Raw genomic sequence first — 22,548 nt, 5'->3', positions numbered from 1 at the left:
GTAACGAAATTCATACAAAGGTACAGCGCTTCAAAACTTGACACCATGCTGATGTTTGCTTATAAGAAACAAACAATGAAGAAAGCACCAGGAAACCCCTTTAATTCATTTGCTGATATGCATCAGGTCTTACTGTAAAAACGTATCACGTGGACATAGCTGTTTTGTTTTCTTTTCAGTTATGCACTAAATGGTACATCTGCATATATACGTGGTTCCAGATTCAGGGAACTAGAGGTACAAAAAACCCTTCAGTACTTCCCTGAACCAAGGAAGGTGAGGAAGAACAAAGGTAAAAAATGGAGGCCCACAGTAAGAAGGACCTCATCTTTGGGGCCAGTGGAAGAAATCATTCTTTTTTTCCATTTCATTAGCTGTCAGGAGAGAAATGCTACACAGTCCTGAATGACTCACCAAGTTCTAAGGGATTTTTTGGGGAAGGTGGGATGGAGTGACCAAAAAAAAAAAAAAAAAAAAAAAAGGCAAAGCTCTGAGCCTTCTCACCACTTGGGGACTGGTAGATGAGAAGAAAAAGAGCTTCCACTACTATGTTCTCCCCTTCAGGATCTAATCTGGAGTTTTCCCCATAATTTTGGTCCAGTAGCCTGCTCCAGCATTCAGTCTTTCCTAGAGCATACACCTTTCCACTGCTTAACAAAGACAGAAATGGAACAACTTCAGCCAATGTCAGCATTATTAAGAGTATTGTGGATATCACCGAGAAAAAAAAAAAAAAAAAAACACGTTATCTCCTCACCTGCAACAGTGAACTCCACAAGCAAAGACCACTGTCAGCTTTCAGACTCTATAGCACAGCTGTCTGATTTTGTTTATCTTCAAATATGAGCATTAGTTTACTAACTAGAAAGGCTAAAAACTAACTGAAACCATTAAAAAAAATACAACAGGCTTTGGATTTTATGTACACTGTCAACACTGGTTTTCAACATACCCAACAAATCTCACTATGAATAAATCAGATGTTGTTTTAGCCCTTTCATGTACAAGCAGGCAGTGACGTTAAATTTTCTGATGAGGATTGGAGTAATACACAGAAGATGACAGCTGGCAATATATAAGCAATAAGATACACACATTATTGGACAGCTCTTATTCAACAGTTTTAATATACAATGGAAGACTACAACGCAACCACAGACTCTTACCTGAATATTATCAAATTTCAGTCCAGGCATGGTGAGATTCTCTTTGTCTATGAACACAGTGCTGTATTGCTGGGTGGCAACTGAAATTAGAACATTTCTGGTTTCCTCACTGGGAAGCCAAGCGTCATTTCTTCTGTCTAGTTCACTCATATTTAAAGCTGTGGCAAATGGGTCATCACTCCCAGCAAAAACAGCCTGGATTTGTGAGAATGGCTTGGGGGACTGACTTATTTCTAGTGCTGCTGGAGGACCACCTGCTTCAGGTCTCCCGTTTCCCACAGAGAAAGCAGGCTTAGACGAAGCACAAGAACCATCTCCACCATTTGAAAGAGAGGACATTTGTTCTGGAACCGAGGAGCCTGCATTGGGATTACTAACAGAAATAAAATTGGATGTAGTAAACGAATCAAAAAAATCTGAAGCTAAAGTGTTAGTGTTAACGGGATCACCAAAGAACTTGCTTAGACTCGGACTTGGCTGAACCACCTGTGGATTAGACTTCACTGGAGTCTCAGTTATACTACTAAAACTGGGAGATTTTACCATCTGAGGCTCAAACCCGTCAGGTAGGAACAACTGTGGCTGAGTATTGACATTGTTTCCTTGGCTGAAAATAGTACACACAGGGATAGGCTCAATCTCAGGAGATGGCTTGCAAGCACTGGGTGATGGTATCTGGTCATCAGACTTGCTTTTTTCAGTATTATTTGGTTTTGCTTCAACAGGAATGCCGTTTCCCAGCTTTGGTTCGTCTTTCACTGCTTCCTGAATCGATTCTTCCTTTAGAGATGCCTGGTCATCTGTTCCAATCTCAGAAACGTCTTTGGGTGTTTCTTCGTGTTCAGTTTCGCTCTCAGTACTGAAAAACTCTTCCTTACTCACTTCTGCCGGTGGTTTTTGATTACCTTTAGCTTCCATTTGTTCTACAATCTCCTGCAGACACCCAAGCTCACCAGTGTCATCCTCACTGTTGTTTGGCGAATCCGAAATAATGACGCTCTCCATCATTTGCTCATTAAGCTTATCGACAAAGTTATTGGAATCTTCTGACACCGTCTCATTCCCCTCGGACTCAAACTCATCTCCGCCGAGATCGATGGTTTCCTCGTGGAAGAGGATTTCTTCCTGACTTTTCTCTCGAACCCTATTTCCGCCGTCCTCTTCATCCGAGGCACTCCTGGCACCCTGTGCGTTACTTTCTGTGTTCTCCATGGCAGCTGAAGGAGAAAAAAACACGTACAAGGGTTAGCTTTGGCACTTGGGCACTGCTTAAGGTAACTAGTAAGTATCTAATATTGAATTTCTTGCTGAAAATAAGTATGAAACACTGAAATTCTTGCTTTAAAGCGCAGTCAGCTATTTGATAAGATTTCTTTTGATAGCTACATAGAGAAAAAAAACACTAAAAAGGCTTTATCATTAAATAAAACACCTTTATCTCCACCTTTTGGTGCCCTGAGAGGGGGGCACAGCCGCTGGGCCTTCCGAGCACAACCCACCCCTCAGCTGAAGCCCCACCGAGAGCAGCTCAACCTGTGCGAGGCAGGGCCCCGGGGACCCCCCAGTATCCCCTCTCAGGACCCTCCAGTCTCCCTCAGGACCTCCACATCCCCCCTCAGGACCCTCCCGGACCCCCCCCCCGTCCTCCCCGGTCACCTCAGCGCGGCGCCGCCGCCCCCCTCCCGGTGCCGCCGCTCCCTCCCTGCGCCTGCGCCGGGCGCCTGCGCTGGGGCGGCTGCAGGAAGCGGCCGGCGACGGGCAGCGGCGAGGGCCATAAAGGGCGGCGGGGCGCGGGGCGCGCTGCGTGGGGGCGATGGAGGACGACGCGCCGGTTATCTACGGGCTGGAGTTCCAGGTGGGCGCGGGGTGGTCGGGTAGCTGGGTCCTGTTTCTGTGATGTTCCTGGTTTTGTCTCTCCTAGGGGAGAGAGCCGCTGGTGGGGTGGTTTTGGGGTGCCTGCTGCTCGCTCTGGGGGTGTGAGTGGGGTGAGCGTGGGGCGGGAGGGGGGTGCTGGCTCTGAAAATTGGTGTTTTTGGGGTAAAAAGTGTCGGTGTGGGGCCAGGAGGTAAAAGCAGGGGTTGTCCTTTCGTGGTCGTACCTGGCCTGGCTGTTAGGGCTTCTGCTGTGCCACCAGTTCCTTGTCTCTCTCCCTTGGGAAGTCTCCTTTTGTGGTCCTGGGGTGGTAGGAAGGTGTCAGGAGCCTCAGATGGCTTCTCGTGGTGGTCTGTGGTTTCTTCCTTGTCAGAAAGAAGTCTGTTTTCTTTCATTTTATTATTACTATTATAATGTGGTGGTTTTTTTTTTTTTTTTTTGAGGGGGTGGTATGAAACTCTTTCCAGTGAGCTGTGGGTTTTACTTTGTCATGTCCAGCTGTGAAGGTACCTGGTGTCTGTAGGTGTCCCTTGCTGTACTTTCCATTTGGTGTAACTTGTCCCTCAGAACAAATTTGGCCTTTTTGCTAGTCATTTTGGCTATGAGACTGTTACTGGGCTGCCTTACTGTAGTATATAAACTCCTCGGTCATCTTTGTGGAAGAGCGCAGGTCTCAGTGCAGTTTCTACAAGTGCTAGGAAAATGCCCCATTAAGTGGCTGGGTAGGTGGGAGAGATCCTGACCCGTGCTTCCTTCCCCCAAGGTTTTTACTCAGCTATTACACTTTCTCTTTGGCAACAGCTGGTTTATCACCATTATGTTAGTAGTAGGAGGTGCTGTGTTTCTTCTGCAGCTCCCAGAGTACTGTTCTCCTGCAGTGGGTGTAGCAGCAGAAATGTGTGCACACATGTCCTTTTTCTTTTCCAAAGTGCTCTTGCTCTTAGAAGGTGTTCAGGCAACACAAGGGCTTTCTGGAAGAAGTTCTGGTGTCCTATCTTCAGAGTTGTGTATTCTGTAATCCTGACTATACCAATAGATCTCCTAACCAATTCATGTGTATTTTGCTATTCGTCTTGCATGGGAGCTGGTGTGTAATATTTACCTGTACTAAATGTTAAATCTGTTGAGGTCTGGTAATATCCTATTGTGTTTGGCTGTAACTCATGCTTAAAAAGTAACAAAACTTACATTTGCAGACTAAGATATATCCTCCATTTAATAAAACTCAGTTTCTTTTCAGTAGGTTTTATAATGACAAGTCTCCCAGAAGTTTTGGAAAGGCAGCCTGTGTGTTGTCTGGTGCCTTGGGGGACCTGCCACCTCCAGCGTCCCAAATCAGACATCTTCCCTTCTTCTGTGAAACATCTAACAGCTCTCTGGTGGGATGATGGAGCAAAGGGACTGAGAAGGTGGTGGTAATCAGAGAGAGTTATGGTTAATTCAGAGTGTTTAGAGAGAGGGGATGGGGAAAGGCAAGATAATTTAATACAGAGAAGGTAGAGCAGAGATGAAGGTTTTGGTTTTGATTTTCATTAACTGCCAGTGTAGCTTGAAAGCAAGTTACATCGCTATTTTTTTCTGAAAAAGGCCCTAATGGAGAGGCTTAAATCTTAAACCATTCTGTTTCTTCTAACTTGGTTCATCAGATCTAATAAAGATGTATGTGCTTCTGAAAGGTTCTTTAGCAAATTCACCAATATCCTGCATTATGAGAACATGGTAAACAGGATCCCATCAAGAAGCACATGTTTACTGTGTGGGTGACAGAGCACTGGCACAGGTTGCTCAGAGGTTGTGGAGTCTCCTCCTTGGAGATCTCTAAAAGCTGCCTGTACATGGTCCTGGGCACCCTGCTCTGCGTGGTCTTGCATGAACAGGGGTTGGACCAGATGCCTCCAGAGGTTACTGCCACCTTCAGCCATTCTGCGATTCTGCTATTTTTTTCTGTTCTGTTTCTTATCTGTCCTGTGTAGAGTTGGCTTATGTTTACTCTCTAACCTGGTGTACACAGAGTGTTTACCATGTGTTATATAGGCTTAATTTTCAGGTGATCCATAACTTCTTTCTGTATCCTATTTTTTGAATATTTTGATTAGGTGTGTAGGCAGTACTGAATGCTGGAAGTGCTGCACTGGGCTTAGTTTAAGGTTGCCTTGCAAACTTGCAAATTTGCCTTGCAATCTTCCAAAGCCAAGAGAGAAGCATAGTACACCTGAGGACAGGACAGTATAGAGCCTGCTGGCTGGCTGCAGGGCCATGCAGTACAAGAGCAGCTACAGCTGCACCCTGAGATGGAGACTGGCTAAGTCAGCCTTAAAAAGCACATTAATGCTTTGTCACTGGTTGTGTACTGCTTTGTGATCCTGCAATAGAAAGCAATACTTGCCCATATTGAAATTTTTAGCTGGTTGTTAGTAGGTTTTACAAATATAATCAGAGTACTGTTGGTTTAGGGTTTTATGCCTGTAAAAGTAAGGCAAGACTTAATTTCTGTAAAGGAAAATGTGACTTTTTAGGAAAAAAATTAAAGCAGTGCAAAATACTAACTAGAATGGATTGGTTACAGGTTGTGTACAATGCGTGTATATGTATATAATTAGTATGCACTGAGAATAGCTCCAGTGGTTTATCTTTATTCTGGTAGAAAGCAGGTGTAGACTTACTTGAAGGAGTACAACAGGACTTGAGGAAGACATAGGCCATGTGTGCAGTACCCGGGGAAACCTTTGCATCCTCTTAGGATGACGTGCTCCCAGTACAGGATAGGACCGGGTACAAAGGCTATAGCCTGATAGGAGTCGAGTTCTCTTCCTTGGGACAGCCTTTCTGATGGCTTGTAGGATGAGAGAAAGCTGTCTATACACAATGAAGATGATCATTTTGATTTTTGCTTTAGAGACGTCTTTGGAGGATTTATTTAGAAAATCGAATCACTTCAAAAAACTGCATGATAATGTCTTAGTGAAATTCCTAGTGTTTTTCTCAGGCTTCTTTCTTTCCCAGTATTTTTTCTCACATGAGAACCAATCCTGTGTATTTTAATCCAGGCTGAGAGCATAGTTTTAGTTAGTCTTCTGATCTGCCTCCCCCTTCATGTCCTCCCAGCTGTCCTCCAGGATGGACATCTGTGGAGCTCCAGTCAGACATTTAAGGGGTTTAAAGGCTTACTGGAGAAACACACACAAAAAGTGGATAAATGCAACACTGTCTCAAGTAATTCTCCAAAGATCTTCATAGTGTATTAAGTGGATAAGATGGAAACTACTTCTTTTAAGAGCCTCAAGCAATTAGCAGGAGCTCAGTAATATTGGGTATGGTAGAGCCTAATGGCAATAAGAAGCTGAAGTTCTGTGAATGTGAAGGAGCTGTGATGGATGATTGTTGCTCATTACAAGTGAGCAGTGACAACGTGAAAGGGTTTCTGACGATTGTGCCATGCACGTTTTTGTGAGGGTTCCTGTTATAGCTGTGAAGGTTCACAGAGCCTGTCAGTGTTTGGAATAGCTTGGTGGTGGGAATTGGGTTTTACAAGGTTTGAGAGAGCAGCTGGCAGAGTGCTAGGGGTGTGTGTGCTGCCAGCTTCTTCTCCGGTAGGTTCACTGCAGCTTCTGACAGTTGGTGGAGGAGGGTCTCCTGCTGTCATGGGAGAAGCAAGGGTGTCCTACTTTAGTAAAGAGCAAAGTGTACCTGCTTGAAAATTGAAAATATGCCAGAAGATGAAAGAATTGTGCATGACATAAGTCTGGGGCATCCCTGAGGTGGAAGGATGACAGCTTTTTCCCTCCAGAATGGGGCATCAGCAAAGCCAGCCCTTGTCCTCCCCCTCCCCTGTGAGTAGCTGCAGGCTATTTCTGGGTTTGAGTATAAGCAGATGGTCAAATGACTTTAAATTCAGATTTGGGGGCTGCAAACCAAATACTGTGTCCTTTACATCTTGCATTGCAATTCCACTGCTTGTTAGTGCAGATTGTTTATATGATTTTCAGATGATACATGGGCTATGCGTATTCTTCTGATTGTATTACATTTAATGCAAATATTCACGTGTTGGGGGCAGTGTTTTTGTTTGCTGATACCAAACCAATGCAATGCTTCAGCTAGACAAAATGTGCAGAAGTATTGACATTACTTTTTTTTTTTTTTTTTGCATATTAACACCTGTAGTAGTAAGTCTAATATACTCACTTTAAACCAAATTTCTTCATCTTTTAGAGGCTCGTCACTGTGTTCCTCTGGGTAATTTCTTGCTGTTGCCAAGGACCATCTATCCTGTTCCTGTTCCACTGCATTCTGAGGTTTTGGTTACTCTGCCCTTCTGCCAGGAGGCTGAGTTGTTAGGGTTTGACAGAAGGGGGTCTTTACCCAATGTCACACACAGCTTGTGTGATGCCCCCTCTCCAGTTGGTCTTTCTTGTGTTCTGGCATGGTGAGTGCTGCTTCTACCACTTTATACTGCTATTAGTCATGCTTGTATTTTAGATTTTTACATACCCTTTGCATTACATAAATGTGTATTTCTGTTGTGCATTTGCAGTTCTCTTCTTTGTCCATTGTGATGTGTTTCAAGACCTCTTTCTAAGGCAAGGGAGCAGCTCTTACACGGTGTCAAAGATTCATTCATTGTGAGCCTGTTATTTTTTTCACCACAATTAAAATCATATTGTATTATATTCAATCTTATTATATGCAATAGGATCTGTTAAGCATATGTGCCTGACAGGAGTAACTTTGGACAGACTGGGTTTGTCCTGATGAGTGCAACTGTTTTCTTGGCACAGGAGTTTTTTCAAGTCTTTGCCCAAGCCTGCCTTTGTTTGTTTGCTTAGATTGTTGCAATTTGCTCTTGGGTCAGCTTTTCCCTGGTGTGTAGCTGCAATTGTTTCCCCATCACTGGAGGGGATAAACTATTTCCCCCAACAGCTTATAGCAACCTCTTCATTCACCTTATTCTCTTCCTTGGTTTCATCTTAAATTTTCCTGTTGGGATTGGTCTCCCTAGCTTTAGTCTAAATGGCTTTCCCTGAAAGTTCAATTTTCCTCAGGGCAACAGTAGGATTTTTTTTCTTCAACACATTGCTTCATTCCTTTTCAAGTATACTTTGCTGTATCTTCATCAGGCAGTTTGGCCATTTCCTGCACTTTCACAGGATCTTTGTGCTTTGCTGGCAGTATACTCAACAAAATCTGATTCAAGAAGGTGCATGATCACTTCCAAACTTCTGGTCCTTTCTTCCTTGAATTATTTTCACAAATGTTCTTACAATCTGGTAGCCAGTTTGTGTTAGGTGATATGCTATCTCTTTCATCTTCATTTGGCTGCAAATAGACAATAATAATCAGGCATTACTTCAGACTGATGCACATGTAGCAAGGCTTTCTTCATGCTTGTATAAATCTGGTCTCCTAATTATATATTGGAATAAGCAGGTAGAGTCTTCATGTGGAGTTTCATGTGGCTGGAAACGTTTCATGTGGCTAGAATTTTGGAGTGGCTGGAAAGTTGTGCAGAGGAAAAGAATCTGGGGGTGCTGGTCAATGCTCACTTGAACAGGAGCAGGCAGTGTGCCCAGGTGGCCAAGAAGGCCATCGGTATCCTGGCTTGTGTCAGGAATAGTGTAGCCAGCAGGACCAAGGAGGTGATCGCTTCCCTGTACTCAGCTCTGGTGAGGCTGCACCTTGAGTACTGTGTTCAGCTTTGGGCTCCTCAGTACAAGAAGGACATTGAGGCCCTGGAGCATGCCCAGAGAAGGGTTACGAAGATGGTGAAAGGCCTGGAACACAAGTCCTATGAGGAGTGGCTGATGGAACTGGGGTTGTTTAGTCTGGGGAAGAGGAGGCTCAGGGAGACCTTACTGCTCTCTGCAGCTACCTGAAAGGAAAGTGTGGGGAGCTGGCTGGAGGTTGGCCTCTTCTCCCAGGTAACTAGTGACAGGACTAGAGAGAATGGCCTCCAGTTGTGCTGGGGAAGTTCAAGTTGGAAACTGGGAGATCTTTCTTCTCAGAAAGAGCAGTCAGGCATTGGAATGGGTTGGTCAAGGTGGTGGTGGAGTCACTGACCCCGGGGGGTGTTCAAGGAAAGGTTGAACGTGGTGCTTAGGGACATGGTTTAGTGGGTGACATTGACAGTGGGGTGATAGTTGGACCAGACGATCTTGGAGGTCTTTTCCAACCTTTATGATTCTATGTGAACTCTTACAAACTCTTTAACTCTTCATTGCTATCAATACTCATTTTTTAAATATTTTTGAACCAGTTTTATACTTTTTTCCTTTTCCCAAATGAGTATGCTTTCTTGACAGAGAGATGTCTGCACCTTTGTTTTTGACAAAGGGCAGTGCAGTTTTGCATGAGTGTAAATTGCCAGGGGTGGTTGTAGGCTTACTAGATATCTGAATCTCTAGCAGTTCTGGGTTCTGAGTTTCTATTCTGCTGCAGATTAGGCAATTATTCAGTTCTTTGGCACAGACTGAACTGAGTATGAAGCAACATTAAGCTTTCAAAAGTGGAGATGCCTCTCTGAAGTAATCAACATCAGGGACACGTCAGCATCGTGTTTTTGTGCACTGTTAAAAGTAAGATGCCATCTTCTAGTGGGTGCATAACTAATTGGAGATATGGATGGAAGTCTGATATATTAGCTCACATCAAGAGGAGCTGTTATGACAATCTGTGTAGTTTTACTGATGAAGATTGTGTAAATTGTGTGACCACCTCCGATTACTTCTACAAGAGTTTTTCATAGTACAGCAGAGTGACCTAGGTGTGAAGGGACCTGTGGAAGGTCATCTCTTCCAACTCCCATCTCAAAGCAGGTTCAATAGATGAGGCTGTTTAAGGGCCTTGTCCAGCTGAGCTTTGATTTTCTGTTTTGAGATTCCACAACATAGCTCTGGTGTATGACTACCGTCACTGGGCATTTTTTCTTAACTTCTAGTCTGAATAGTCTGAATCTTCCTGTGTTGCAAACCTGTCTTTGCTGCATCTCAGCTTGTTGCTGTGTACCTTGAAGAATACAGATGTGCTCTTATCTGTACCCTCCCTTTAAACACTTTAAATAAGCAGTAAAACTTATTAGTTTAAGCTGAATAAATAAAGTGAAACAAAAGAGGATTTCACGTTCCGCTTCAGTTACTGTTCTAACTCTGCTATTAAGTGGAAAAGGGCAATAACTGCTGCTGAAGCAGTTGTAGTCTGACTGCAAAGATCTAAGTTTAAAGCAAACAAACCAAACCCCTTAGATTTCAGGTAAGTGAATAAAATTTAAGCCCAGAATGCGTAACCTCACAACTAATGTAGTGAGTGTGGACATCCATAAGCAGAGCTTAGTCTTGTTCCCATGTCTGCAATTAATCCTTCAATCCACATAGTAAAGGAAGGATTTACTTTCTGGTAATGGAGCAGGCAGTGTTTCCTTTCTGGTTGTGTGTACTGTGACTGTGTTTTCAGTTACAGGAACAGTAGCAGGGAAAATGTTTTCTATATGATTTGTTATTTATATATTTGATTACGGGGAGGTGATGTGAAATCTTAATATGAGATGTTCCATCTCCAGTGGGAAATGCTAACATTGGATTTCAGATCATGTGTGAAACTAATAAATTATTTAAATTTTTGTTCTCTTTTCTAGGAAAAACCCACACTTAAGTAACTCATTACCACCCCAATGAGCCTTCATGCCTCCATCACCCCATTACCACCATCACTCTCCTTTTTCTCTGTTCATCCAAGGTGTTTTTTTGCTATGGTATTAGTTTTATTTCTTTTCTGCTGTGATATTGGTATAAGTTTTATGCAAAGTTCATTCAGAACTTGCACTTCTGCTACTAAAAACATGGCAGTTTTACTATCTTGGGAACAGATGTTGCATTATGAATGCATCTTATAATTGTTATTTTTGTATTCATTCATAAGCTTTTCCCTCTCCAGGTATGTGACTTATGGCTCTAAAGTACTTTAGGATGCAGTAAACGAAGAAACACCAGTTCATTATGTTTAGCTTGATTCTGTCTCTCTGACCCATATTGAATTTTAGTGTGATCATTGATATAGACTATTCAGGTTGATGTTTTTTTAACTATGAGTTCACACCTTGCTTTAGAAAGCTTAAAAATAGCTTTAGCTGTACTGCAGCAACAGTTTATTTTTTATTTTTAAGTTTGAGTTTGACATGGAAACAGGTGTTTCTATTTTAAGCATGAAACGGTGTACTTCTGTATTCCAGTACATGCAATATTCCTTACACTGGAATCCTAAACTCTATTTTCTCCACTCTTCCTCAATCTCAGTTTCTCTCCAGACCGATTTTGTCACCTTGAAAGACTCTATGCAGGCAGAAGATGCAGCTGTAGCACTGTGATGTAAAGTGTGCTGGTCAGAAATGCCTTTGGAGCGTAGTGATGCTGTGTCCTGGATCTCAGCACATGTTGAGGACCATTTTTTGTCGTCCATAGAGACTTTTGTGTTCTGAAAATACAGGGAGGAATTGATCATTGTTAAATTCTGTAGGTTTTCTGTTTTGTTGTGTATGTGTAACCCTTAATTTTGTGGAATAAATCAGAATTGGAGAAGCTACAGAACACTCTGCAGAATAAATACATAGGCTTTGGAAAGCCTGTGGTTCATTTGGTTTTCTTGGCAGATGGCATTGAGAAGTCTTTCATGTTTGCTTTGCAAAGGCGGTATCTGCTTTGTGGTAACTGGGTGGGATTTTTTACTTTGTATTTCTAAACTTCCTTTTAGGCTGTTGAAGTATTTGGTTGGGAATATTGATCATAATTGGGCTGCTGCAGTACCACCCCAGTCTTGTAACACTCTTTACCTGGTTTAAGCCATTCACGTTTTTTCATAGAGGTTCCTGACTGAGCTTCATGGTGGGTCTGAAGTTTAAACCTGTAACCAAAAGGTTGTTCATAGCTCATGATGACTTTACTCTCACCTTGTTAATAACCTTTATCCTAATCTTAGACCTTCTTTAATAATGAGGGTGATCTAATTACCGAGGTTCTTGGATTGTCTAGAAGCACCAGTAGGTGAGGCTTTGCTGGCCAGTGTGTGATGCCATGCATCATGTCAATTTCCTTGGTAAATAAAATTTTAATATATTTTGATATAGATCCTTTCAGGTCTGTATGCAACTTAGCGTTCTGCAGATAACTGGCTTTGTATAAGACAGAGCTTTATTGGCCTAGATTAATGGATGCTCATTATACTTTGCTCTTTGTTAAGTTTCTAATTGCTGCAACCATGAGGCAGGATGCTTTTTGAAAGATGTTAATTGCAGCCTGCTCTGACAGGTTATAGGGCAAGACGGCAAATCGGAGTCACTTTCTTCTAGGCTTCTGACAGCGCTCCCAATGCGGAGACTTGGTTAATCACAAGTGTTATTCAGTGGCTTCGCCTGTTGAAATAACATGCTCATTCTCAAAATGTAACTCCAAGTAGACAAAATTAGAGACACATTTGTCCATGAGATACCTGGTTGTCCATCATAACGCTACTCATTTCAAGATTCAGATTGTCCTTACTTGTGAACAATTGATAAATTTGAACCCTATATGGATGTTGGATATGGATACGGATGTTTCCATCTTATGATGGACAATAAACAGTAGTTTACCATTTTATTTTGGACGCTTTGTGTTTAACCTGATTCATTCTTGAAAGCAAAAACATTAGATCTACTTGAAAGGCTTGGAAAAGGGTAAAAACCCCCTTTGTTTCTTTATTTTATTAAAGATCCTGGAGGTCTCTTCTGCTCAACTTGCAGAGACTATAGAAGCTTGTTTGCTTGAAAGAGACACATTGCCATTGGCTTACTTCTAGTGTTAATTTCAGTGTAATTGAAAGGAGGTCTGAAATACAGAGAAGCTCTTGCTAGAGATCTGCAAATATAAATGCTGCTTAAGACAGAACAAAAGCTTTTCTTCAGTATTCTTAACTCATATTGTTTCTGTCAATTAGAAACACTGTCCAGGCTTGTAGTTAAGTGCTGTATAAATAAGAGAGCAAAAAACACATCAGTATGGATTAAAACTGGACTCTGATCAACATTTGAATGTGTTTTGAGAACAAACTGAATCATGTTCTCTAGTATTTTTTTCCCACCCATATAAATGTTGTTAGTAGCCTACACTTACTAAGCTCATTACTTTTTTTTAACCTTCTGTGCTCAAGACTGAGCAAAATATTACATTGTCTAAATTAGTTTTTACATTTCAGATGCAAGATTTATCCACCCTGTGAAACTCAGAGTTAGTTCTGAAAAATGAGTTTATCCTTATTAATGTTGCTAGACAAGGGCCTGGATTGCTTTGTCTTGTTTAAGAAAAATCCATCTCTTCAAGTTGCTATGCTATAACTATGTTGTTGTTTTAAGAATGTGTTGTGATCCAGTTGAAATTAATCTTTCCAAGCTTCTAGGCATCTTTCTGATATTAATCTATAAGTTTTAGACAAGACTATCCTGAACCTAATGGGCCTGAATACAGAATGTAATTACTGTCTAGCTGCAAAACACGAGAGCAGCATGCGGGGCCAATCTGCAGCTATGAGTCCTGAGTCCTTACCGTGTAGGCTCCAGTGTATGAAGAAATCTGAACTATTTTGTGCCAAGTAGGGTGTGAATTGCAAAGGTCTGGCCTTTTTGTTTTGTTTTTCTCCCCTTTTTTTTTTTTTTTAAATAACCTGATATTCATTATGATTTTATTTTTTTATATGGGAAAGTAGTGGATATATGCTATTCTACTTATACTTGCTAGAAAATCCTTTATGAGTGTTTGTTCTGCTTATCTACCATGAACTCAAATGTAGCTGAGCCTCAACCACTGACTAGTACAAACTAATAACTATGCATTATTAGTTTCTTATGGGTTTAATATGGTTTATTATTAATTCAAACTATTTCTCAATATATTCCATATATAGGAGGTTCTTAACTGTTGATTTGCTTCTTCCAAGACTGGTTGTTGCAAGGTGAAGAGTCTAGCATTCTTGTTAACAGTAATATTACAATTGTGTAGGATTATGCATGATTTTGGTAAATAAATAACAAGTTAATTCTCCAGTCATGCAGACAACTCTTAGTGGTCTAGAATTGAAAAAGAAAAAAGGGGTTGTTTGTAATTTTTTTTCTAAGTTTCGTGTTTAGTCCTGAGGAAAAGGATAGCGTCATTTTTACGTGGGGTTCTTCAGTCTGAATTGTTCGGGGGGAGCAGTGGTGGGGAAACCTTCTGCAAGAAAACATTTTTGTTTTGATATCATAGCCAATGTATTTAAGAGTTGTTCTAGTTTTTTTCTTCATTCCTGATTCATGAAGAGGAATTGATTTGGAAGAATTGCTTTAATGATGAGTGTTTTCACATACGATGAAGGCCAGGTAATACATTTAGGACCTGTATCTTCCATGCACGTCATAAATATCAGAAACTGCAGAAAAATCTATTAAAGTAGACATAAAGGGCAGGAAACTGTGCAAACTGTAAGAATGATGTTTGTAATGATAGATACATAAGATTAAAGATTTCTTAGTGGATTGTGTTAATTGGACTTTTCTAATGGCTTTCTCTTTCCCTAGGCTCGAGCTTTAACACCTCAGACAGCAGAAACGGATGCAATAAGATTTTTGGTTGGAACACAATCTCTTAGATATGATAATCAGGTAATTTTTTGTTCCAATGTCAGTTGTAATTTTTTCTTCTTTTTGTTTTAACATTGTTCCCATATCTTTCGATTTTTTTTTTTCCCCTTTATCCCCCTCTCCACACATCAGTTTGAGCTTTAAGTGGTAGTTAAATTCAAGACTCCTGTGAGTAGGATAAAAAGATACTGGTAAGAAACATAAGTTAATGTGTAAATTTCTTAAATAAAAGATTAAATTCTTTTAAATTATATGACTAAATCAGACAGACTTAATGAAGCAACTGCTGTGTTTCTGTGAATTTAAATCTTTAGATTCTTTGGAGCTCTCTTTAAGCCATGGAAGACATGCAAAGTAAAACAAAATTGTTTAACCCAAAATTATTTAACCCTTGATTGTCTCGTACGGGACTCCTGACATGCATATAGTATGTGACGCTTCATAAGACTGGATTTTTCATTTTTAGTTATCGGTAATCAACTGTGTACTTTCTGATCATAAACTCAGTAGGTTTAAAATCTGAAGGAATCAAACGGATTCTTTCAATTGAGCCAATTGAGAAATTGTCTCAATTTCTGTTGGGCTGTTTTCTTCTGTAGTTAAGAGTATGGTACTTCTAATTTTACAGTCTTCTCTTTTTTTTTGACTAAAATTCAATGAATGTGTTCATACTGCAAGGAGATTTTGCGTGCCAGAACAATTAGAAAAACTATTGGCTGTCAGGTGGATGGGAGTAGCGGAGGGGCTACAGGGATGGCTTTTGTAAGAATTGAACTGCAGCTTCATTCTCTGTTCTTAATGTGATGCATTTACCAGATGTTTTTGGAAATGTATGCAGGAAACATACTGCACTTTATTCTTTTTTGATCGCTTAGATAGGGGTTGGACTCAATGATCTTGAGGTCTCTTTCAACCTAGACAATTCTGTGATTCTGCTTTCTCAGAATTCTCCCATTTACCTTCAGTCTTGTGTGTTAGAATCCCAAATACTTCTATGGCTTACCTTAATGCATGGCATTATGTAAGGACAGAGAATGGCAGTGGTCAGGCTGAAAGTGTTCCCCTGTCTCCTCTGCAGCCCATGAGAGCATGATGTAAGAAAATCAATTATGGGGATTGCGTAATTAAAGAAAGAGTAATCTTGTTCTGAAAGCAGTAGTTTTAATCTCCTTGCAATAGTCATTTCTGTCACTTGTAACTTCTCCAAACTTAAAGAAGAATCAAAGGATTTTGTTCTCTTACAAATATTTACATTTTTTTCCTCAGTACTTGGGTTCAGGCTTTTCCCAGCATAATTACAGCAGACAGGTAACTTCTTTTTGCAGATATTGGTAATAAAACTGCTCATGTCCAAAAGGTGCTTTACAACTAGCATAACAAACCTCCTTAATCAGGACACTACAGTCACATTGAGGAAGTTCACCCTGTAGGCTTACACTTACCATTTTTGGCATCCTTGTCTATAGTGTCCATATGCTGCACTGATTTACCCCAGGTGAGGCTCATTTCTGTACTGAGAGGGAAAAGCTAGAAAGCCAGGGATTCAATAACCGAACAATGACAACATGCAGAAATGGAGCTTGTGTAAGACAGTTAGTATAGGTCAGTCAATGTTTCTGCTAGTATTTGTCTTTGTGGCATCGCACCGTGATGCACAGTACTTGGTACTGTGAGAATTTTTTGTCTTTAGCATAGTTGCCATTCTATATGATAAATAAAATTTATTATGAATTCAAAAGGTTAAGAGGATTGATTGCATAAAAACAGTGGGGTATGTCTGGAATTTTGTGGTTCTTTGTGTAAAGCTGATGAACTGGAAGACTGTGCTGTTTGACATGCTGCAAAAGATGGCAGTTTTCAACTTGAAAGGTTATAAATGATATCCTCATGAAAGAATTACATTTCGTATTTGCTTAGTTTTACTCTGGACCTTTGATTGGTTAGTTCTGTGTTCCAGCAGGTCTCCAGCTATTGGTGAAGTCAGCTGAAGCAGAAATATAATAGCAGAGGAGAAATTGGTTACCTGTAATTTTAAAGGACTTCAGATGGGGTAAAGAGCAGTCCCTTACTTTCTGTGCTAAGTGACCCTTTTAACCTGGTTAGTACAGGCACAGAATACGTGCAAGTGTAGTAAATGAAATTTTGATTTGTAGTTTCACCTATGGGGACTTTGTTGGAGCTGCTGAAGGAGACTCCAGTGGAAGGTTTACTTCCCCTTTTATTTTTTTTTCTTTTAAGATAACTGAGAACAAACAGTTAAGCAGTTCTGATTGTGCCCTGTGCAGAAAACTAAAATCTTAATTTTTAAAGTAAGATCTTCACATTTCACATAATTTCTGTTAAATATCTGATTTGGTAAATCTGAGGGATCCACTTTGAGATTTAAAAGCCAATTATTATGTTTTTGCTTTATGAAAATAATAATAGGAATTGCTCCTCATGCCTAGAGCCTGTAGGAAGTTTTGCCTGAAGGTTGTAAATACGTTGCTGTTCCTTACCTCGGAGTTCTGAGTTTGTTCACAAATAAAATAGCTCTTTTACAATTCAAATTTTAAGTTTATTCAGAACATCAAAATACATCTGATAAGAGCAGTATAAAGGGCTGTGATGTCTGGTGATGAAGTTAGTAATTTTTAGTGATGAACAAGTGTACCCTCTGTAGAGAGAGAAGTACTTGAACTAGGATGCAAGGAGTAGATTTTTAAAAAAAAAAAAAGCCCAAAATAAAGGGGGAACTATAGGTAAGTCTGAGTGACATGACTCTGGAGGGTTATGGAAGGCAGGAAGGACATGAAGTTGGAGATGCAGTTTCTGCAGGAGATGGATAGAGTCCCAATTCCTGTGTAGATTCCCAGATTTAGGGCAACAAATAGAGTTGAATAATAGAGCTGAAAAGGCAGCTTGCTAATCAACTGCAGGAGTGCCTTTATGCCTGGAATGGCAGAGTGGAAGAACACAGGTGATGAGATCCAGCATGATATTTGAAGAATCATTTGCTGCTGACAGTGTTTGGGAGGAGAAGGAAAGAGGTAACATGTAAATTCAGCCATTTCAAAAAATAGTGTATAATATTGTTTAATGAGATTACAGCTCTCTAAAAATTGTTGGAATTTGCTGTTGAGCTTACTGGAATTAGCCCCTTGAGGTTACTTGTGTGTGTTGTGTGAGGTTGGAATCTTTCTCAATTTCTTCTATTTCTGAGGCAGCTGTAGAAAAAAAAATCATCAACAATAGGGAGGAAAAATGAGAGTAAGATACATCTATTAAAAGACATAGAGCTAGTAATTTTAAAAAAGAAATCCAAATATTCTTAATCTTTCAGTTCAGCATTTTAATTTTGCACATAGCTTAAACTTTGTATTTCCAAATGCTTTAGTAATTGGTACAGCTTTATATATTGGTGCAGATGTAGGATTGCTTGAAGTGAATTCTCAAAGTTTCTTACTGAGTTTCTAGTATTTGTGTTTCAAAACAGAATCCTTTCCCTCCCTCCCATTCTTTCTTCACAGGACATTTACATTTGACTTCAGTACAGGATTAGTGCAGACATCTAGACTAAGGATTGTGATGTTTTTATTTCTGTCTATTGCTACAAGTGTTGAATTGCAATACTAGTGGCTTATTTACTATTAACTATAATATGAAAAATCACCTTCAAGCTTTAAGTTGCAAAATTGAGAAGAATAAACATGGTATTTCATCAAAACAGGGAAATGGCTTGTTTTTCTAGAAAAGTCTATCCTGCATGAAATCGATAATATGCTAAATTGTTAGTATAACAATTAATTAAAGTAGATATCAGATATAAAATTCTCATTACATTGTTTTGTGCAGTCATCATGTATAATTAAGACCCACAGGAAAACATTTGAAATCCTAATGTTCTCTTTTATTGTATTTGCAGATTCACATCATAGATTTTGATGATGAAAATAACATTATAAACAAAAATGTGCTTCTTCATCAAGTGGGTGAAATCTGGCACATTAGTGCCAGTCCTGCAGATAAAGGTGTACTTGCTACTTGCTACAATAAAAGTAAGTTCTTTCTAACAATTTTGAACTTAAATATTTTGATATTTTTTTTTTGAATGCACAACAATGGAACACTTGGCTATGTGTAAACACTTTAAAATAGGAGTTACCAACATAGGCATTTTTTAAGATCATCTGTGCCATTAATTATACCTTGTCTATCTCCTATCCATAGATCATCCTGGTCACAAGCTTGTTTGCATTCATGTCAAAGAATGCAGCATAACCAAAGTGTTGCTTACCTGATTAATGTAAGCATGTGAAATAAAATACTCCTGTTATTTCAGGCTTCAATCTTTTTATTGCTTTATATGTTTAGTTTTGAAAGTGAAAGTAAATGTATTTCCAAACGGCATCTTGCCAGCATCAAGCTCCTTTAAAATTGCAGGTGAAGTCTGTATATAGTGTTGATGTCATATATTTAATGCAGACGTGCCCACAGAGGACTATAAATTATCTAAATATCTCATTGGAAACAGTAGGAGTGTTCCTTGTGTAACCTAACACTAAGTGCACAGCTGTTGAGATTAAGGATCTCCTTGCCTTTCCTAGGCAAGGCAGGTGCGAAGATATTCCTTTTATGAGGTGTGAAAAATCCCCTTGCATCACTTGAGGAAGGCGGTACTTTTTCTCTCTGGCAAGCAAGAAATCTGTGCTGTCAACCTGATATTGTTCTAGTATATATTAGTGTATTCTTTCATGGAATAAAGCAGGTCTAAGAATTTAAGAATAAAGTAAGTAGTGAGTTTCAGACTTCATGCATCTGTCAGCTGTGGAGCTGTAAATTCCTACTGCTCAACCTTGTGTTAGAGAAAGGGTTCCAAGACTGCTTCGTTCTCCTTTGTCTTTCTACAAAAAAGTCCTACAATATGAATTAGGCGTGTGTGTGTGGGGAGCATTGTTGTGTGTTCTTCAAAACAAAACAAACTGCTGTATAGTGGGAAAGACTTCATAGAATTTATGCATTTCCCCACTCCCACCCCCATGTAACTGAACAGCAAGGTGGTGAGAGGTTATCAACTCTGGTATTTAAATAGGACATTACATAAATTAATAGAATATCCTGAGTTGGAAGGGGCCCACAAAGATCATCAAGAAATGTTAACATCTCTTAATTTATTCAGTTTGTATCTGTTTTTAAACTCAAATATTTTAGACTGTGTGATAACCACTAATAACTTCATATGCCTTTCTAAGAAAGGCATATATTTAAGAGTTGTTACTCTACAATGCTATTAGAAACATTCCTTACAGCAGTATTTTTAAAAAAAAAAAAAAGCCTCTTTGGGAGAGAGCTTATCAAGTGAGTATGTCTGCTAGCCAGACAATTTAAATTTCTGTACCATTTCTGGTCTCCATTACTGGATCTATTAAATCACATTCATGTTTTCTATTCTAGCTTTTCCGTGTTCTAGATTTGGCTTACTTGTTTATAAACATTAAGCTTTCTTGTTTGTACTTCGTTCATTTTCATTTAGAATCATCAACCCAAAATGTTCTGCAGAAAACAAGATCTGATTCTTAAATGTTTATTGATGACTCTAAATAGCAATGTACGGAGCTGAAAGCACACAGCACAAGGTTCTAATAATAAAGAATACAGAGTTCAGCAGACAACTTACTTCAACTAGTAATGCAACCAAATTAAACAATCGAAACCTTAAAATCCCTTCTAAGGTACTGTTTTTTCTGAATTATTTTAAGAAGATACTACTTTCCCTTATTGAAGCACCAGGTAAATGAGATGCTGTCAGGAACAGTCATAGGTATTGGGACCACCTCTTTTGTCTGAGCACAGTACTTCTGGCAAATTTTGACTGCTGTTGAAACTGAGAGAATGAATTAGTGATGTGTGGCCATTGCTAATAGCTGCTTCTCAAAGTCACTTCAGTAAGTAGTGAAACTTGGCAGAGAAGAGAAGTGGAATCACACTTTGCAAGCCATAGATCACAGAAGTGAGTTAATGAAATAAGGTGAAGCACTTGTGGAAAAAACTGTGAAAATCTGTCTTGGATATTGGTGAAGAGACTGAGTTTTCCTTCATTTTCTCATGCGTATAGTTACTTAAACATAACCATTGTTGGTTAGGATCTTTTTTTTACATCTTGGTTATGCTGTATTACTTCACAAAGAAAAAAGTGTGGTACATGCGAACAGAAGAGCACTCTTCAGAGATCCCTGTTTATTGTCTATGGAGAGAAGTATATCGTTCATATAAGAATTTTTGGGAATATAAAATCTGAACTGTAAATGTAATAGTGTGTACCTGCCTTGTAAAGATATTTCTGATGCTCAGTGTTTGAAAAGGATTTGACATTTAGTGGTACAAAAATACATATCTGATCTTTTTGTTGTTCTAGTGTTTTGATCATCTGGAGTTGCTCTTGTTAAGACCACAGATAAATTTTCTTTCTAAAGGTGATTTATTCAAGACAAATACTTTTTAGGATCTTTTTCCCCAGATTGTAGCTACTCTTTGTTTTAAGTGATACCAAATTCTTCAAACACAGAAAAATCTTTCTGTAATATCCAGTTACTATAATCTCCTGTGATATTACGACATTCACACTTTTTTCTTAATAAACTATATAGCCATTAAAACTACTGTCTCAAAGTCAAAAGTGACTCTAGCAGTCTTACTGTATGTGTTGAAATACAAGCAATTTGTTGGTACTTGCTATTCTTTTGGAGAGGTAAAATGTTACAGCTAAACAATTTAATATGCAAAGTATTTTTCTAATTTCTGCTGAGTGCTAGGAACTGTATGAGGGGAAACTGATATACTCAGCTAGTAAAGGTATGTTACCTGTGGGATCAAGAATTAAATGGTAAGATGTAAGCCATTTGTGTTTGGGATAGGATGGCACAGGATACAATGATGTTCTGAAACTTTTACCGTTCTTTTTGAGAGAGGCTTGAATTAATGTAATGTGTCTGTCAATGAAAAGTTGATACATACTCTTGGATGGGGAAGCTTTTTTCATTTTTTTCTCCCTCTCAAGTACTTCAGCTACTGATAAGCATCGTGGTATTTGTACAGCATATGCTTCCAAAAATACAGTTATGAGGCATTTTTCCAGGAAACATACAGCTAGAAAACCAGAAACCTCCTTCAAAATAAGCGATGCTAATGTAGAATCTTCTGATGTCACTCTCTGCACTGAATTTACAAAGTTTTTTCCCTGATTTGTGAATGTGAAATCATTTAATTCCTTTTGAATGAAAGAGGCATAAGCAGGTAGAACTTATAATGTAGTTATTATTGTTGGTACCCCTACTGATGAGCAAAGTCTGGTGACAAACCGTAACAGTATAGCTAGGCTTCCATATCAGTGAAAACTTTTGTCTGTTAGCCACTAGATTACAGAATCATACAGGTTGGAGAAGACCTCCAAGATTTTTCTTTTTTATTTGTTTGCCACTAAAAATTACTAGCTTGGATGTAGCTAAGGTATGAGAACCCTACAGATAATACAGTAAAACTGATGTAGTAACAGGTAAGATTTTTCTAAGTTTAACTTCTGCATCTGTTTAGAAGAAACATACTTATTAGAAGGCTTTAAACAACCTTCATAATAGTGCAGGGGGAGATACTAGCATAGCAACCTGTGGTTTTCATGTGCATTATTACCATAATTGGATCCTTCCATATAAGCAAAATGGTGGTTTTACATTGTCGCCATCTATTTTGGGCAATCGTGACACTGACATAACTTCTTTGGGTTTTCAGTTTGGCAGCTATTTGTTATTGCGAGCACTGTAAGAATTAGGAATGCTATATTTTATACCACGTGCCCAGATTGTAAGGAGAAAGACTTATAAATATGTGAAAGAAGCTAAG

General features: G+C 39.3%; 2 protein-coding genes across 4 annotated transcripts in view; one reads left to right on the top strand and one right to left on the bottom strand.

Moving 5' to 3' along the window:
* TRAPPC12 (trafficking protein particle complex subunit 12) overlaps positions 1-2,878 on the bottom strand; it is a 53,617-nt gene extending 50,739 nt beyond the window's left edge. For both annotated transcript variants that reach the window (XM_082756378.1, XM_082756377.1), the window contains exons 1-2: positions 2,823-2,878; positions 1,167-2,383 (exon numbers count right to left, since the gene is read on the bottom strand). In XM_082756378.1, the coding sequence (XP_082612504.1) occupies positions 1,167-2,378 (1,212 nt within the window). In that variant the 5' untranslated portion in view covers positions 2,379-2,383; positions 2,823-2,878. The remainder of the gene's footprint in view (positions 1-1,166; positions 2,384-2,822) is intronic.
* A 43-nt stretch (positions 2,879-2,921) lies between these two features.
* EIPR1 (EARP complex and GARP complex interacting protein 1) overlaps positions 2,922-22,548 on the top strand; it is a 76,555-nt gene continuing 56,928 nt past the window's right edge. The window contains exons 1-3 of one of the 2 annotated variants that reach the window (XM_082755804.1): positions 2,922-3,021; positions 14,611-14,694; positions 18,578-18,710. In XM_082755804.1, coding sequence (XP_082611930.1) covers positions 2,980-3,021; positions 14,611-14,694; positions 18,578-18,710 — 259 coding nt within the window. In that variant the 5' untranslated portion in view covers positions 2,922-2,979. The remainder of the gene's footprint in view (positions 3,022-14,610; positions 14,695-18,577; positions 18,711-22,548) is intronic. The other variant, XM_082755805.1, reaches the window with a different exon arrangement.

Source organism: Aythya marila (assembly GCF_965140915.1).
Source record: "Aythya marila genome assembly, chromosome: 3".
Lineage (NCBI taxonomy): Eukaryota > Metazoa > Chordata > Aves > Anseriformes > Anatidae > Aythya > Aythya marila.
Note: the sequence above shows the minus strand (reverse complement) of the source record. Positions and strands in the feature narration are given on the sequence as shown.